General features: G+C 45.4%; 1 protein-coding gene across 1 annotated transcript in view; it reads left to right on the top strand.

Moving 5' to 3' along the window:
* The window catches only part of BMP5 (bone morphogenetic protein 5), an 85,056-nt gene extending 68,711 nt beyond the window's left edge, over positions 1–16,345 (top strand). The window contains exons 6-7 of the mRNA XM_056856322.1: positions 9,660–9,770; positions 15,937–16,345. Of these exons, the coding sequence (XP_056712300.1) occupies positions 9,660–9,770; positions 15,937–16,086 (261 nt within the window). The 3' untranslated portion in view covers positions 16,087–16,345. The remainder of the gene's footprint in view (positions 1–9,659; positions 9,771–15,936) is intronic.
* The last annotated feature ends 2,269 nt before the right edge of the window (positions 16,346–18,614 follow it).

Here is an 18,614-nt window from a genome sequence, read left to right as displayed (position 1 = left end):
AAATGCCAGAAGGTTCTGGGCTTCAACCTGCCTTTCATTGTGAGCAAAAGTGTTTGTGAAAACTGCACCCCCATTCTGATTTAGTGCAACTAGCTATCAGCCCTATATGTAAAACGAAAATCATAGAGATGTAGAAAACAGAATTATGTAGAAAAAAATATGTAGAAAACAGATGTAGAAAACGGAATTACACTTCAGAAACAAACCAGAGTAAGCAACACATTACTCAGGAGATCCATGATTGGAACTACTAATTTCACTTGATATCACCTGTGAAGGGTCATGGATTGAGCAGGGCTTGCAGAGCAGGTGTTTTACCATTTCCTCTGTGTCCTTTCTCTGACTGAAATTGCCCCCATGCCAAACTTGCAAACCCTGGGTTAAGTGGGAAGGAAGACCGGTGTGCTAAAGTTATGACTGAAGACATCAAAGAGCAAATTTATGCAACACAACTTTATTAAACAACAACATACATCATGTTTAGTTAGAAAAGGAATGAATAGATAATTGGAAGGTAATAGGCCACAACTTGGAATTGGCAACAGCTGCGACCCCTTGTGGTGCAGCATGAACCCAATGTGTCAGGTACCATGGCCGACCCCAATGCGGCCTGGTGTGCCAACCAGCCCACAGCGATCCCGCTGTAAGCAACCATTGCAGGGACCAAGAAAACACCAGGATGATCGCCACTAGGTGTTTTTCTCCCGCTGCTTGCCTGCGTTAGGAAAGTGACCCCTCCAGCTCGCTTTTCCCTCCAACTGACACATTTCCTATGCTGGTCTTGGACCAGTATTAAACTCTCTTTGTACTTTGACACATTTCCATGCCTATCCGCCCAAAAGCTGCGCTGGGCCCCCATACTCACAAGCCTGTGCAGCTTCCGCCACATCTCACAGCTGAAGCCAATTCATCAGTCTCTCCCCCCCCAAATGTTCTGCAGCCAAAGATCCATGCCCCAGCTGGTGAGGTGCACGCCGTCCCAACGGTATAATGCCGCCATGCGGAAAGAAATGTCCCATTGCCGGATTACCGCTCCGCCCAATCTGGTCACCTCTCTGCCAATTGCGTTGGTGACCTTCCTCCTTGCCACATCAATACGCTTGACATTGCGGGCACCTCTCCAGGACCTCCTTTCCAGCCAATCCAACCATAAGATCACCATGCCCGGGCACACTGACGCCAAAGCTGCCAAATCCGTGCACACCTCCCTTTCCAGGTCTTTGCCTCGCGAGCTGCAGAGGTCGTTCTCCCCCAATTGGAGAACCAAAGCCCACTGTAGCATCACCGGCAGGAATGAATGCCATCGCATGCCTCATTGGCCCAGCCAAAAAATCCGAACCTCACGTTCCAGGCCCAAATTTCGTCCCCAGCCTGCCGCCGTAGCATAACGTCCACTCCAAAAGACGATACTGTGGCCCACGATCCACACCGATTGACAGCGTCCTGAAACTCATAAGCACAATTAAAAGAACTATACTGTGGCCCATGATCTACACCGATCGACAGCGCCCTGAAACTCATAAGCACAATTAAAAGAAAGCCCGGTCATAATTCTTGTATGCCGCTGACCACCAACGGCCTATAGCCTGTATCCGTTTCGGTGCCATGCTAGCACTGGCTGCTGACGTGGCCACTCCAATGCGGAACGAATGTCCCCCGTACTCGGCTGCAGGGAAACCCAACCTGCTTAACGTGGTTCGGAACACGCTGACAAATTGATATCTCGTCAGTGGTGTACTGTCAACATGGATAAACACATACCCATCGTCTTTCGGGCGCATACTCAGAAACTGGCACAAAGCCCGGTGTGGGCAAGGCCCCTCTTTGCCAGTGGCATGTAGCTGAATCGATGCCCCTCTACCGCCCTGGTCTGTTTTGGACATTCTTATCACCAAGGTTAATGTCTTAGCTGTAATACGTGCATCTCCCAGTCTGAGTGCCCTTCTGGACACATCGTGGTGGGATTGGGCCACTAGTTTTCCGACCCTGAGAGCCCCAAAGAAGGCGATGGTAAATGCTGCTTCGAACAGAACGACCTCGTAAGGTGACCAGCATGTCCTGTGGAGAAAAAGGTTAATTCCGGCCAGCAAGGCCATCGTAACAGGTCTCCTGCCATCTCTAGCAGCAGCCGTATTTCGCTGCCAGCCCTTCATGGCTCGCCTCACCCGGAATGATCTGCATGGGTCCGGAAACCTGTGGGCCATATGAACTCCGATGGTCCTGGCAGAGTACCCTGAGTCTTTTAGCTGTGCTAAATATTGCAGAGCCATAGTTTCCGTGACTGACCACGAACTGGGTCCCCCCGTACATTGCTGAAAAGCCTGAAATTGTTCAGCGGCTCTGTTGTATGCCCGGGCCATGGCAGGGGCAATAGAGTTTCGAATGCCGTTCATGATAATGTGTCCCCAAGAGCCCACAACTCCTCCGGGCAGGGTAACGGAAGGCGATCCGCCTCTGGTGCCAAACAACGAAATTTGTCCAGCTATAAATGAGACAACGCATCGGCTAAGCATTTGTCCAAGCCAGGTACATGTTGTGCTATAAAGGTGATATTATGTGACAAACATGTTAAAACCATGTGCCTAACTAGTCGCATAACTGTTTCAGACCGAGATGTTTGCCTGTTAACGACTCTCACTGCTGCTTGATTGTCGCACCAGAAACGGACCCTATTATTCCTAAAAGACCCAGCCCAGATGGGACAGCTACTACCAATGGGAATAGTTCCAGGAAGGTCAAATCTCAACAAATGTCGGCCCCCTGCCACCTGTCCGGCCATCGCCGGGTGCACCACTGCCCGTTAAAATATATGCCGAAATCGATGCTGCCGGCCGCATCAGAATGGACCTGCAAGTCTCAGCCAGTCTCCAAGCAACCCTGCCAGAGGGAGGTGCCATTGTATTTCTGCAGGAACTGTAAACAAATTTTAATATCCTCTTTTATGCTGCTAGACACCCTGATGCGATGGTGTGGAGCGGTGACCCCTTGAGTGGCCCTGTTTAAACGGGCGCAAAACACTCTACCCGGGGCTACCACCCTGCAGGCAAAGTTCAGGTGGCCAATGATGGATTGCATTTCCCTTAGGGTACATTTTGTCTTATTTCCCACCAAAGTAAGCAGGGCCCGAAGAACCAGAAGTTTCTCTTCCGGCAACCTGGACGTGCCTGCCAATGTGTCCAGCTCGATGCCCAGAAATGTTAAAATTGGGGTGGGACCTTCAGTCTTCTCAAAGGCCAACGGCACCCCCAGCTCCTCCACTAGCTCCTTGAAGGAGGTTAGCAGGTTGGCTCACAATGGGCTGTTCTGTGGCCCCACAAACAGAAAGTCATCTAGGTAATGTGTAACCGTGGGGACCTTGGCTCTGTGGCATATTGTCCATTCTAGAAAAGTGCCGAACGCCTCAAATGCAGAGCATGACACAGAGCACCCCATTGGCATAGCCTTGTCTATATATGATGACCCTTGAAACTGAAAGCCTAATAAACAAAAATCATCCGGGTGCACCAGAAGTAATCTGAATGCAGACTGTATATCGCATTTTGCCAGCTGGGCTCCATGGCCACAGGAGCGAACCAAACTTAAAGCATGGTCAAAGGAAGTATATCTCACAGCTGTGAGCTTGGCCGGAATCCCGTCGTTGACGGAAGCCCCGTTTGGATATGACAGATGGTGTATTAATCTGAATTTCCCTGGTGCCTTTTTGGGCACTACCCCCAAGGGGGAGATCCTCAGGTTGGGAAGAGATGGTGAAGAAAAGGGGCCCGCTATTCTGCCTAGCTCCAGCTCCTTTTTGATTTTCCTGGCCACTACATCTGGCATTTCTTTGGCCGATTTGAGGTTACCTGCCTGCATGGAAACTCGAGCATTAAAAAAGGGGATACGGAAACCGGCTGTGAAGCCATTCATTAAATATTGTGCTGCACCTTATTAGGATAGCTGATCAGTAATGGTCTTAAAGCATCATTTTTAATAGGTGTGCAGGCCAGGCCCCATAACGCCTCCACTTTATTTGTTGAATATGCTGGTGTTGGTGGAAGGGCCGCCTTCTTTCTTGTTGTTGCCAGGGCCTGACCTGCCCCCTTGAAAGGGAGGCTGGTTTGAATTGCCACGCGGGCATGAAGAGCGGGGGTGAGGGCCAGAACACGTCTCGCAGCAGTGTTCGAACCTGCAAGCTTTGCGTTGGCATTTGCCGAGGCCGTAGTCCCAGCATATGCGCCTATTGGCGTCCCGACGTGGTTTATTTGACCAGGCGGACCTGCTGCTGGCAGTCCTTCCTTTTATGTGAGGGCAAACTTTTACCAGCCAGAGCTTGTTGTTGATGAGGTCCCAACGGGTCCTCTCATTCTGAGAAGCCCGCTTCCGAAAGGACTCATCATAATCGATGGCGGCCGAGTCACCAGCCAAGGCTCTGGATCTTAAAACGTTGCCCAGATGGTTGAGAAGATGCCACCCTCGCTCGGGATAAGCTGAGGCTACCACCCTGGGGAATATGTTGTAGCCTGCCAACCACCTGTCAAACAACCTGTCAGCCGGCCCAGATTTCTCTTTCTTCTTATCCCTTGATGAAGGCCTAGATCTCTGCCCTTCTTCCACTTCTGGTTTACTAAGACCCAGTACATCTACATAGTACCCATTGAGAATATCCTCCCTTAGCCTTCTGGGAAGGTAGATCCCTGGGGGATCCTCCTCATCTTGGAACGTGGGAGGGAGGAAAAAGCCCCTGTCAAGTTGTGCTGGCTCCCACACGTCTGTGGCCTCTAATTCCCCATGCCTTTTTGCCTGGTGGCTCCTGCGCCTCAGGGCCCAAGCCGGTAAACCTGGAACTGAAGCTGCTGCCAGCCAGTAGTCCTCCCCATTGCCCTGAGAGGAATCACTGGAGGAAGATGTCTCACCATCTGAAGTTGAGGAATCAGAATCGGCCACCATCGACTTTTTTGCCACCCTCCTCTTGCCTATCTTGTTAGCAGGTTGACCTTTGCGCTTGGCACGCCATGGTTCCCTGCTGGACTCTGATGAGCTGGAAGAAGAGGGTCCCCTCTTCCTCCCTTTGGGGGCGGCTGGCCGGCCTCTGAATGTACACAGGCCACTAGGGCCGGGGGCATCCCCAGCTTCAGGCTGCTGGGCATTGAGCCTGCTAACAGTTTTGGAAAGCTGCTCTACAGCGTAAGAGAGGTCCTTAAGGGTGGCTGCACGTGGCCGATCCCTGGACCCCTGGATGTTTGGGCCATAGATGAGGCAGTTTGAGACCTCCCACCTGAACATTTTGATTGGACCAGTCTGGGTGTGGTGCTGCCGCTAGTTACAGCAGCGCCTGCTCCCCTAGTGGGTGCTGTGCGCCTCCCATTGCCTGGAGTGATGGCAGCTGCTGCAGGCCTGATGGCAGCCCATCCCCGGGACGTCCCAGCCGAGCGTCCAGCAGGAGCGAGGCTTGACCATGACCATCTGGCTGCTCCAGCTCTGCCCCTAGTGTGCATGATGGAGCCACCTCTTTTTGAAGTGCTTTTATGTTTTTGCGGCATGGCTGAGCGACAAGACACGTCTATGTTGCCTCCGTATGCTTATTAGCTTTTAGAAGGGTCTGCGGCATACTGTACTCAGCTGTGCCAAAGGCCTTTGACAGCAGAAAACCTGAGCCTGTGCCAACCAGTGTCCTGCAACGAGGTAACTGCTGCATGACTACCAAGCCTGGATGTTTTGACCTTGCAACTGGTAGAGGCTGGCCACCTTGTAACTGCTAGATGCTTGCTAAATTAAAGCAAGGTGTGTGTGTGGGGGTTTGCAGTATGATGCAACTGTGTATCCCCACCGAGCCTGCACCTGACAATTGCGGGCTTGCTCAAAAACCTTGAGCCTGAGGGCTTAAACCGGCATCGCCTCCAACAGGAGGAGCGATATTCGAATGCCGCTTCCAATAGGAGGAGCGGTAAGTCCTAAATAAAGGATTGTATGAGGGAGGAAGGGGATAAAAACTGCCCAGTGCTAGGCACGCTGTACCCAAACAACCCCTTAAGTGTATTAGGGCGATATGAAAATTTGCCTCCCAAATCACAATGGGGGCTGCTTATGACTGGCCGGCTCTAATCGTTGAGCACTGTCGACAGCTGAAGCTGGCCGGCCGATCGCCCGGCGACCCGCTGCTGTCCCCCCTTTCCCGCTTCCTCTCCCCGTCTATCCGTGCTTGTCCGCTCCTTAAGTGTCTCTCTCTCTAGCTTGTCCGCTCACTCGCTGTCTCTCTCCGATCACTCGTTTTCTCTCTCGCTTGTCCGCAACGTTTCTCTCTCTCTACGCTCTCTCTCTCGCAAGACCTCTGCTCGTGTCCCGTCTCCTCAAAAGAAAAGACGGAATGAGCTGGGGGCGGGCCGCCCTCCCCATTATATACTAACGTGGAAGGGCTAACCCTGCCCCCTGCTCCCGCCCATAGCTTCCATTGGCTAGGGGAGTAGCCAATGGGAAGCTATTGCTGGGAAGGCCGGGGCCGGCATGCGCCCACAGACACGCGCAAAAGCACATGTCGGCCGGCCATATTACACCCCGCTCCCCACGCGCTCCGGCTTGCTTCCCGCCGCAGGCTGCAAACCCGCCTAACTGTAGCTTGCTATTATTATATACCTATCTTTCCCTCACTTTAGTAGAGTTAATAGTAGCTGGGCAGGGGAATGTTTAAATGACTCAGGAAGGAGGCTTTAAATGCCATGTTCCCTAGTTTGGCTGTTTCAATCTAATCACTTTGTAGGTATATTTTTCTGCTTATTCCTTATAGTCCATGTTTGGGGTATCTGTTGGCTATGCTTCTAACCTAATCAATATCAGCCACTGATCTGTACCATCCTTTTCTCCCCAGTTCCATTTTCTTCTTTAAGGTAATGTCACCTCTGCTTTCCCAGGTTATTTCATTCTGTCCTAGTATGTTAATTCTCAAACTGTTTCATTTCCTGATTTATATTTTCCAGTTTTCCAACCTGTTGACCTGAAGAACCAATATGTTTCCTGTTTCAGTATGAGTTCCTATACATTAATGTGCTACAAATCTTGGGAGGTTACTGTTGTGGCAGTTTCCTGTTGCCTATCTGCATTGCAGTACAGAAAGGATACTATATATTTATTTATTTGAGAATACTCCATCTTTAATTTTTAGTGCCTATCCAGAAACTGTTAAAAATACGGGATCTATAACACTGAAGTCAAAAGGTCTGACTTAAGAACTGTGTTTTAAGTTTTTGTTTAGTTCAGTCGCAATAGAACGTGTGCCACAGCTGTTTTCTGTGCGGCTGCGACCATCTTAAAATTTATATTAGTTCTTAAAATTTATATTATCCCCCAAGAGGCACGTGGATCTCCAGGGTGCCCTAATGCTGGTTTTTATGGTATTCAAACTGTCAGGTTTTGTTATCATTTAAAGCACTTTGCAATGATAAAAAGGAGTTTTAACACAAGGCAGGATGGGAATTCAAAATTCTTCCGCTCATAGCCAAAGAATGCTCACTCAAGGAACCACTTCAAGGGTCTGGGAGATTCCCATTCCCCTGAGATAATAGTGTCTGTAACATGCAGATGTTGCTGCTACTCTGGCCAATTCAAATATTCTCTAGTGCATGTCCACAGGGGAGCTTTTTGTACCTTCCAGTTAGTGCAGAACTGAAACTGAGGGTAGCATTATCCCCTGCAAGGGAAACATCTTGCAGGATTTTGTATAGCTTTCTTTTACATAGACTTTATTCCCTAGAATGAGTTCCTTTCACCCTTCATGATTTCCCTAGTTTTTTGGTATGGACCACCTGACTATCAGCCTGGCCTGAAAAGAAGTTACCATGTCTAGATTGGAAGTGCTTAATTAAGTACATCAGACCTGACCCTCTGCCCTAACCAAATGCAGACAAGTCTTTATAGAAGAAAGTCAAGCCCAAAGGTGCTGCCTCTATGTTTGAAATCACTGACAATCCAGTGGGGTTGCTTGCTTGTGAGATAAGCCATTTATGGTTCATTTTCTATGCCAGTGTATCTGTTTTTGGATGATGTATGCTACCAAAGCAACTTGACAAACTATGGTATTTCCTGGCTGTGAACAGAGTTGGAAGCAGATATGCCACTGAATTATTTGAATTTGTCAATCAGTAACAGGAGATGACATTCTTTGCCAGAAAGGTTACAGCTTTATACTAGTGGCTTAAGTGCAGATTCATGAAGTAATTCTGTATTCACCTTTTGGAACGTGTTACTATTCTGCCGGCACTCTGTTTTAATCTATTCCGGCCCTCTTTCATGATTTTGATCATAACAATACATACGTTAGTGCCATTAAGTCGCAACCGACTTAAGGCAACCCCAGCAACGGGCCTACAAGGCAAGTGAGAACCAAAGGTGGTTCATGATTGCCTTCCTCTGCAGAATCTTCTTTGGTGGTCTCCCATCCAAGTAGCGACCCTGTTTAGCTTCTGAGATCTGATGAGATCAGGCTATATCATTAGGGTTGCCAGCCTCCAGGTACTAGCTGGAGATCTCCTTCTATTACAGCTGATCCCCAGCCGATAGAGATCAGTTCAGCTGGAGAAAATGGCTGCTCTGGCAATTGGACTCAATGGCATTGAAGTCCCTCCCCTCCCCAAACCCTGCCCTCCTCAGGCTCCGCCCCAAAAACCTCCCACCGGTGGCGAAGAGGGACCTGGCAACCCTATATACCATACCACCTTCCCTCCTGATCATAACAGTCCCCTTGAATTAATACTATTCATGTACAAAGGCTTCCATCAGCTTTAGCTCTATGTAAAAGTGTGGCATTCCAGATTTACGATTCTTGGCTGCTACTGAACGTTTGTAAAGTGTCAGTGTAAGATACAGTTTGTAGGAGAAAAACAGTGGGCAGATCCCTTACAAATCTTCATTCAGCCAGTTTTCCCAGTGCCACATAGCAAAGATGTATGGGAGCTAGGGTTGCCAGCTCAGGGTTGGGAAACACCTGGAGATTTTTGGGGGGTGGACCCTGAGGACGGTGGGGTTTGGTAAAGGGAGGGGTATAATGCCACAGAGTCCATCTTCCAAGACGGCCATTTTCTCCAGGTAAACTGATCTTTGTCGCTTGGAGATCAGCTGTAATAGTGGGAGATCTCCAGCCACTACCTGGAAGTGGGCCACCCTAATGTTAGCTCTGATGGACAAAAAGTAGCTGGGGAAAAAGGTTTGTAGGGGAAGAGAATAAAGGGGGGAAAGATTTAGCCACTGGGGTCCACCTGTTGCTCTTCCTTGCCAATTCTGCCTATCCCTGGCCACTGTTGTGTTAACTGGGGTTTGTAGACCTGTGCTTGCAGTTCAGTTTCAACCACGCAGATAGATCAAAAACAGCCATAAAGATGGCAGGGCTATGGCTACAGAAGGAATGTTGCAGAAGGTGGCAAAAGTTTCCAAAGTAAGCTTTCTAAAGTCCTCCTTATACATGTATATTTGCCAACTGCCACCCAGAATCTGGCTCAGTTGAACACTATATATTTCTTATTGGAATTTTATTTTCCTTTGTCCTTGGCCGAATGGTGTGTGTGTGTGTTACTTTGTTCTCATAATAGTTTGGGGCCTGGATTTTCATGCATTTCCCTTCCCTACCAGTTAGGAAATAATTTTAAGTGGAAAGTATAGAGCTTGCACCTAAACATTCAGTTTTTGTTTTTCAGGATTGGATTATAGCTCCAGAAGGTTATGCGGCATTTTATTGTGACGGAGAATGTTCATTTCCTCTCAATGCCCACATGAATGCTACAAACCATGCCATAGTGCAGACTCTGGTATGTATGTATCTATAAATAGAATGGCTGATATCCAGGGATATCATAGGGCGGCTTGCATACAATTGGATAATGTGGCAGAAGCACCTTATCCTACAGATTTCAGTGGGAGCGGAGCACCTCATTTGGGGGAGATTGGGGGAGAGCTGGTGTAGTGTGCAATGGGCCTAGGACCTTGGACAACTGGGTTCAAATCATTGGTCCGCAATGGCAGCTTGCTGGGTGACCTTGGGACCACCACATTCTCTCAGCCTAGCCTACCTCACAATGCTGTTGTTTTGAGGGTAGAGGAGAGGAGAAAACAATGTTGTAAGCTGCTTTGGATGCCATTTTAGGGAGAAAAAGCAAGATATAAATAAAAATAAGCATAAGATTGCATCCTGTACAAAAATGTATGTTTATAGTATGTAATTTCCCCCCCTACTTCAGACTAGGTAGTTTTCTTTCCATCTTAGACTAACAGACATAGTCTGGCATGTTCATATGTATACACAATATATGCAGTAACTGTAACATGTTGCCAGGATGTCTTGGGACAAATTAAACTGTAGCATTACATAAATTACTGCAGTAAACATACTTATTTCTGTTTTTAAATGATGAATATTGAAATGATCCAAAATAAGTGGAAATGATCCTCAGTGGAACAAGCTTCCTCGCGAGGTGGTAAGCTCTTCTTCCCTGGAGGTTTTTAAGAAGAGGTTAGATGGCCATCTGTCAGCAATTATGATTCTATTACCTTAAGCTAGGGTTGCCAACCTCCAGGTAGTTAATCACAAAAGCACTACTGGCAGAAAAAAGCACAAAGTTAATAAGCCAAGTGAATGTATTTCAGAACTTGTAACAAAAGTTGTCACACAAGTAAACAAGCATACAATGCTTATAACCAGAGCATTCCAGCCATAGTTACAAAAGTACAAGGTGCAAGTTCTATTCAACAGGTAAAGTTCATACATATAAGTGTCACTTAAGTACAATTCATATATTTTCTTTTGATATCAATTAAATGCATAGTCCATAGTTGCCAATATTATGGGTATCCGGTAAGTTTGGCACTCGAGTTTTGTTTGATTGCTTAACCTCCAGGTAGTAGCTAGATCTCCTGCCATTACAACTGATCTCCAGCCGATAGAGATCAGTTCACCTGGGGAAAATGGCCACTTTGGCAATTGGGCTGTATGGCATTGAAGTCCCTCCCCTCCCCAAACCCTGCCCTCCTCAGGCTCCGCCCCCAAAACCTCCCACCGGTGGTGAAGAGGGACCTGGCAACCCTACCTTAAGCAGGTGATGAGAGGGAGGGCATCTTGGCCATCTTCTGGGCATGGAGTAGGGGGTCACTGGGGGTGTGGGGGGAGGTAGTTGTGAATTTCCTGTATTGTGCAGGGGGTTGGACTAGATGACCCTGGTGGTCCCTTCCAACTCTATGATTCTATGATTCTAAGTTCTTGGGGGAGAGGTCATCGTTTGAAGAACAATGTGTTCATACATTCAGTTCATCTGGCATACCCCAGATAATAGTTATTGGCTCTCCTTCTAGTATTGTTTGCTTATGTGTTTTCATTGACTTTTATATTTTAACTATATTTTAACTGTATTTTAATTGTTTAAATTGTTTAATTTTTTTTAAAATGTTCACCACCTTAGGTAGCAAGGCAGCATAAAAATGTTCTAAATAAATAAATAAATTACATTCAGATTCAGAAGTAGCCAAGTCCTTTCCAGATTGACAGTGCTACTCAGAATCAGCCCAGCCTCGGGGAACCTCCAAACTGGGCTGGCTCATTACAACAAGACTGTTTTCATATGCCTGAGTGCTGCGTGAGAGATGGCCTTGGGGATTCTAGCAAGCAGATGTTTTCAGTGGTATATGTTATGAATCTACGTATGCTTCACTTTATGCAGAACACTTCCTATAAAATAAATAAAACAGAGGCTCTTATAGCAAACACAATTTTTCCATTAAAAAACAAAACAAAAAAACTTCAGGGATTTTTGTTAAATTTCCCAGTCTTTATGTTAACAACTATTTTCAGCCTAATTCAGCTTTTTCTCTCCGAAACATCATATTTGTTATTTCTTTTGATATTTAAAACCCTGCAGTTCTCCCTAATGGCGACCCAAAGCTGTTTACATCAACATTCTTCCCTCTTTTGTTTTTACCTTCACAACAACCCTGTGAGGTAGATTAGGCTGAGAGAGAATGACTGGCCCAAAGTCACCCAGCAAAATTCCATAGCCGAGTAGGGATTTGAACCTGGGTTCTCCCAGATCCTAGTCCAGCACTCTAACCACTACACCATGTTGGCATTTGTTCATCCCTGTTTTATACACTTAGAATCATAGAGTTGGAAGGGGCCATACAGGCCATCTAGTCCAACCCCCTGCTTAATGCAGGATCAGCCTAGAGCATCCCTGATAAGTGCTTGTCCAGCCTCTGCTTAAAGACTGCCAGTGAGGGGGAGCCCACCACCTCCCTAGGTAACTGATTCCACTGTTGAACAACCGTTACTGTAAAAAAAAATTCCCTAATATCCAGCTGGTACCTTTCCACCTACAATTTAAACCCATTATTACGAGTCCTATCCTCTGCTGCCAACAGGAATAGCTCCCTGCCTTCCTCTAAGTATGTTACCTCCATGTTACCTGCTGTGTTCTTCAATTGATTTTTCTTTCTGTATAATTTCTTCTTCCTTTCGGAGTTTAATACTCCAACTCTAGTTCACATAACCAACTTGGTGTCTTGAGAATGGTGGATATTTTCAGTGTTTGCCATGACCTAAAAGTGGCTGTGTAAATGCTTCAGGGTATGCCTACCTCAGTGTATGACTCAGCCCATATTTTCTTGACCAGAACCACTACACACAGGAGTTAGTTATTATCATTTTTACCTTCTTGCTCCATCAGGCCTTTTTTAAAAGAGCGTGGCAAATCCCACATACTAGTTCCCAAATGCTCATGGGATTCCTTCTTCTCATGAGAGTTTGGCCATCATTTATGGCTGTCTATTGTTAGGGCAACCAAAAATGGTAGCTAAATTCTTGCAAGAGGAAGTTATCTTGTGAATGTTTAAGACGTTCAGACAGTAAAGAGATACGGAGGATTATCTCCTCTCGCTTCTAGAAGGAACCAGGAGTGGTAGCACCAAGAGTGCAGCAGGGGCACAAAATGTCTTAAGAGTCCACTGAGCCTGTTGGCCATTCTGAAAATGTGTGTAAATGTGCTGTGGAACTTGTAAGAGTGGTAATGGTAAACTGGGCAAGTGTTAAATCAATCAGATGATTAAATGGTAAACTTGAATAGAAAGTCACTGTGGTAAGACTGGACCTGGGGAGTTTGTGCTTGCCTAACCTATCTCACAGGTTTGTTGTGAGGGAAAAATGGAGGAAGGGAAAACCAGGTACCCAGAACTCCTTGGAATAAGGGCAGGATAAAAATGTGATCAATAAAATACATATTTTTAGCAACCATCTATAATGGATTCATTTATGGCTCTTCAACAGTTGTCACATTTCTCTCTCACTCTCAAATTCTCCATTTAGTCTTTATGGTGCATTCCTGAGAGGAATGCCTGCGCTGGTCATTGGAGGCAATGCGGCTGCACTGCCTCCAAAGGAGGTTTCAGCCCCACCAAAGCCTCCCTGCGGTGAAAAAAATCAGTGCAGCCCTTCATAGGGGGTGTTCCCAGCCCGAAAGGGATTTGGAGGCCGACTAAAAGCATCTCCTCCCTCAGCCCGGTGCCGGAACGCCCTGGGAACACCTCCTGGGATTCCGGAACGCCCCGGGGACACCTCTCAGGACGCCGGCACGGGCTTTGACAGTGCTGGGATGCCAGCGCCCAACATCCGGGCCTTCCCACTGGCGTTCGGGCAACTTACGCTGCTGTTAGTTGCCTGGATGCCAGTGTGGGGAGCCCAGACGCCGTCGCAGCACCTTCCTGGCCTTCTAAGGGCTTTTGCCCTTCGAGCTCAGGAATGCGCTGTTAAAGAATCTTTGTATATCAGGCACCTGTAAAATACAATTCTTTCCATCAGGATTACAACTGTGAAATGATAGGATTAGCTGAAATGGTACTATTTAGAAAATGCTTATAATAATGAGAGTTTATTTTGTAATGTTTTAAAAACTGAGAGTCTGGCAGAGTGGCTCCTAGCAGAGTTGCTTAAAGAAACCATTAGTGCAAAAATTAGAATTAGGAAACAGAAGCCATTGCCACAGTTCTTATGGTCAGTCTGCCATATAACAGTACTTCTCAGACGTAGCTGAAAGTGCAAGCATGCTTTCCAGGGGAAAGCCAGATTGAATACAAAGGGCCTCATTTCTGAGCAAGCATGGATAGTGGAATGTACTGTAAGGTGTATAGTTATTTATTGATTTTTCATCCCACCCTTCCTCGCAGGAGTTAAGTGTGGTGTGCATGGCTTCCTCTTTCACTGCAGCCCCATGAAGTCAGTTAACCTGAATTTTTACTAAACCGCTTTTTTTAGGATTTACGATTGTTCATTTCAAAAACTTCGGTTCACTGTCAATGATCTCTTCATGGTTGCAGTTATATAAAAGCTGTTTCCTGATTGCCTGTTCTTCTGTGTTCTCTGGCAAAGACTGCAGGCTTATATCACTGCTGGGCAGATGGCTTTAACAGATTTTAACAGTCTTACCAAATAATGAAACTTATTACCGCTGAAGGTTTTTTCTTTTTTAATTCAAGCTTTAATAATCTTTTGTCCTCTCTATTACAACTCCCTCCTCTATGGCCTCCTCACTTTTCAACTCACCCAACATATGCGGAATATAACCTGCTTTCACGTACGAAGGCCCTGTATTTTCCCCCATTCTCAAATGTTTCTTCTACCTCTCCCATGCATTTCAGGAAGCTGTTCAGTGTCGCCTTCCTTATGGTTACCCTGGCCCACTTCACAAAATGGGCCTTTCTGCACGCTTGCTCCTGCTTCTTTCAAGGAGACAGCAGCACACATGGGTTGTGGTTTTACTCCACTCTTAGTGAAGCTATTGCCAATTGTTTGCATAAATGGTGTGTGCTTGCTTATAAGAGACATCATATTTTTTCTGGTCTCCTGCACAGGGATATGTTCTGACTAAGAAGCTGTAAGGTGGAAGAAGGTGAAAACCAGACAATCGAGAAATCAAGATGTAGGGTTACCAGGTCCCTCTTTGCCATCGGTGGGAGGTTTTTGGGGTGAAGCCTGAAAAGGGCGGGTTTGGGGGGGGGACTTCAATGCCATAGAGTCCAATTGCCAAAGCGGCCATTTTCTCCAGGTGAACTGATCTCTATCGGCTGGAGATCAGTTGTAATTCTGAGAGATCTCCAGCTAGAAGCTGGAAGCTAGTAACCCTAAGATGTAACAAAGGATGGCTGGAAGCTTTCATTTTCTTTTTTTGTGTTTCACAAAGAAAAACTTGTGAGCAATAGTGGGCCACATTTTTATAGCCTAAGGAACATGGTAGTGTAAGGTTGCCAACTACCAGGTGGGGCCTGGAGATCTCCCAGAATTACCACTATCTCTGGAAAACAGAGATCAGTTCCCTTTAGGGTTGCCACTTACCATGTGGCCACAATTGTTGGGTAGAAGGTAGGGCTCCAGGTTGGGAAATTCCTGGATATTTGCATGGGGAGGACAGGGGCCTCCATGGGGTACAATGCCATAGAGTCCATCCTCCAAAGCATCCATTTTCTTCAGGGGAATTGACCTCCGTAGTCTGGAGATGAGCTGTAATTCTGGGAGATCCCCAGGCCCCGCCTGGAGGCTGGCATCCCTAGTTCCTTTGGAGAACATGGCTGCTTTGGAGGGCGGACTCTATGGCATTATACTTTGTCATGGCATTATCCCCTCCCCAAACCCCACTACCCCCAGGCTCCACCACCAAATCCCCCAGAATTTCCCAATGTAGAGTTGGCAATCCTATGATGGGGGTGTACAACTAGAAATACTGGCAAACTGAGTGCTTATGTGGAGTGCTTTTTCCTCCTGCATTTTATCATCCCAGCCAACCTGTGAGATAGGCTAGCGAGAAAGCAACTGGACCAAGGTCACCCAGTGAGCTTCATAGCATTGAGGGTATTTGAGCCCAGGTCTCTCCCAGTCTTATCCAACTAGTATGCCATTCCAGCTCAATTTATCGACTTTTCTCTTTTTCTTCTGTCTTCCAGGTCCATTTAATGTTTCCTGATCATGTTCCTAAGCCTTGTTGTGCCCCTACAAAACTGAATGCCATCTCCGTGCTCTATTTTGATGACAGTTCAAATGTCATTTTGAAAAAGTACAGAAACATGGTGGTGCGATCATGTGGTTGCCACTAAAATCAGTTTGTAAAACAGAAGATATCAAAGGACCAGAGATTTTCTGATCAACAGTAAGAGGCAAGATATCACCTTTCTGTAGGAAAGCATATTCCAGTTTATGTCACTTCTCATTTGATGTACAGTATTATGTACATAGTAGCTTTTATTTATTTAAAGGTATATAGTTTCTTTTTATATGGAGGACATCGCAGTTTATAATATTGGTTTCTCTTAGTGTGTAACAGAACATTGAAGGCAGATCTTCAGTTAATCAGGCAGACTTATTTCATTTAAAAAAAATAAAAGCTTTGTATAATTTTCTCTTTTATAAAAAATTTTTAGAAACCCCAGAACTCCAGCAACTGTTTTATATTGTTAAAGGAAATTGAATACATTTGGCTACATTGTGCCAATGAAAACTCTGGTGGACTATTTATTTAGAAAAGGCACTGAAAAGGGGCTAAAAAATGCTTAGCTAAACACAATTCTCCTTTTAGAAGCTCTACTCCGTTAGATAAAGTAAAATGTTGAACCGTGTTTAAATAAATAAATGGTAGTTTCAAACCTAGAGGCCGAAAGATTGCACATAATTGTTAGAGCTGTTTTCTTTAGCAGAATTGGTGTAACCGTAGGAGCCAGGTTACTTCTCTTTGCTTGTAGATTGCCGATTTTGTTGGAGGCCAAAATCTTTGGGAGTTCTGTGGAAGCAGTCTGTCGCTGTGCCCATAATTTTGCAACTTAACAGTTGTGGGGGGGGGGGGGAAATATAGTACAACCTTCTTACCTCAAGCAAATGCCGTTGGTCTATTACCTGTAACACTACTGCAACTTATCTGTTTGTCTTGATAGACCAAAATAAATTTATGAGCCAGGCTCCCTTTCCGAAGTTCAAGTAATGAAATGGAGAACAAGCAGAGCAATCTATCTGAGATATCCTCAAGCAATTCAGACAGTGTTTTTTAAGTTAAGAAGAATGTCCATTTACTTATTCCTTGGATCGTGTAATCTCTTATTCAAGCATTATTTAATAGGATTTGTGTGTGGATGTCTGTGTGTGTGTATGGCTGTGTGGGAAGGAGATGTAGTCTGTAGCAGAATAACGTGGTCATCTGTATGTCATTTCAGGGAGAAAAAAAGGATTTCATTTGCTTTTCAATAACATCAGAAATGTTACATTTTGAATTTGTTGTTAAATCTGTTCAAGTGTCTAACTTCTCCTAGGGTTTATTTTTGGAAAAGAAAAAAGTTAACATTGCAGGTTTTTTTAAATCTAAAATTTTCACAAAACCATGGTGAAACTGCAAGTTATGTACTGTAATATATATATTAATATAGATCTCTCCTATGAATTAATATTTTGGGAACATTTGGAATAATTAAAGTTAAAATAAATTTGGGACACATTTATAAGGGAAATTGGATTTGTTTTTAATTTAGATGGAAAATTGTGATGTTTGGAATGGAATTTATTTTAAATAAAGTTTGAAAATGTATTTTTGGTACATTAAGTAATATATTTTTAAATAAAGGTGTACCATTTTGAGTGTACGTAATTGAAGATTATATTATTCTTTGAAACATCCTGTTGAAATATAATTCTATATTTTAATCTAATAAATGTATAATATTAGCTTGCCCTCTGTTTCTGGTTCATATTCTAGGAAAGCATCTTTTTTGCTTTACTCTGAAAGTGAATATCCCAGTTATTGTTATTGTTATCTTCCGTTATTGTTATCTTCCGAATTTTTCAAACTTATCCAGTCTTGTTAGGAACTCTGTATGGGTAACCCACGGACAGGACTGAGGGGTAAACTTTACGTCCATTTAGAGAAAGGCAACATATAAATGCTTGAAATAAATAAAAGCTTGGATCCAGTCCACTTTTTCACTCAATCCCACCCAGTTCCACTCCTCACTATAGCCCCTGTCCCACATTGTTTTTGTACAGGTTAGCACCAAGATCCTCAGCATAGCCTTTTTTGGTGGTCAAAAGGGAGCCTTCCTTCATTTTTCACTAGAGCATAAAAGCTAGTTGGAGCCAACCCAACTAGGGTTGCCAACCTCCAGGTACTAGCTGGAGATCTGCTATTACAACTGATCTCCAGCCGATAGAGAACAGTTCACCTGGAGAAAATGGCCACTTTGGCCACTGGACTCTATGGCATTGAAGTCTCTCCCCTCCCCAAACCCTGCCCTCCTCAGGCTCTGCCCCAAAAACCTCATGCCGGTGGAGAAGAGGGACCTGGCAACCTAAATCCAACGTCTGTATAAAAGTTCTTCAATTTTAAACTAGTGGTGACTAAACTCTGTTACAAGTGATTTGGAATTGATCTTGATACTCAGTAATTTCCCACTCCACAAACCACAAAATAATAGGGTTTTTTTTTAAAAGAAGCAGCTGAATTCTTAATTTTAGAAACTCTGTGGCACTTCTTCTGAGTGGGCTTTCCAAATCCCGTTCCCAGCCAGCCAACTGCAAGCCCACTTACCTGGCTGTAGATGTGGATGCAGTGGCAACGATCCGATAAGAAGGATAAATGTTTTTC

The sequence above is a fragment of the Euleptes europaea genome, chromosome 10, assembly GCF_029931775.1.
Source record: "Euleptes europaea isolate rEulEur1 chromosome 10, rEulEur1.hap1, whole genome shotgun sequence".
Taxonomy (NCBI): domain Eukaryota; kingdom Metazoa; phylum Chordata; class Lepidosauria; order Squamata; family Sphaerodactylidae; genus Euleptes; species Euleptes europaea.
The sequence above is the reverse complement of the archived record's forward strand: the minus strand, read 5'-3'. Positions and strand labels throughout refer to the sequence as shown.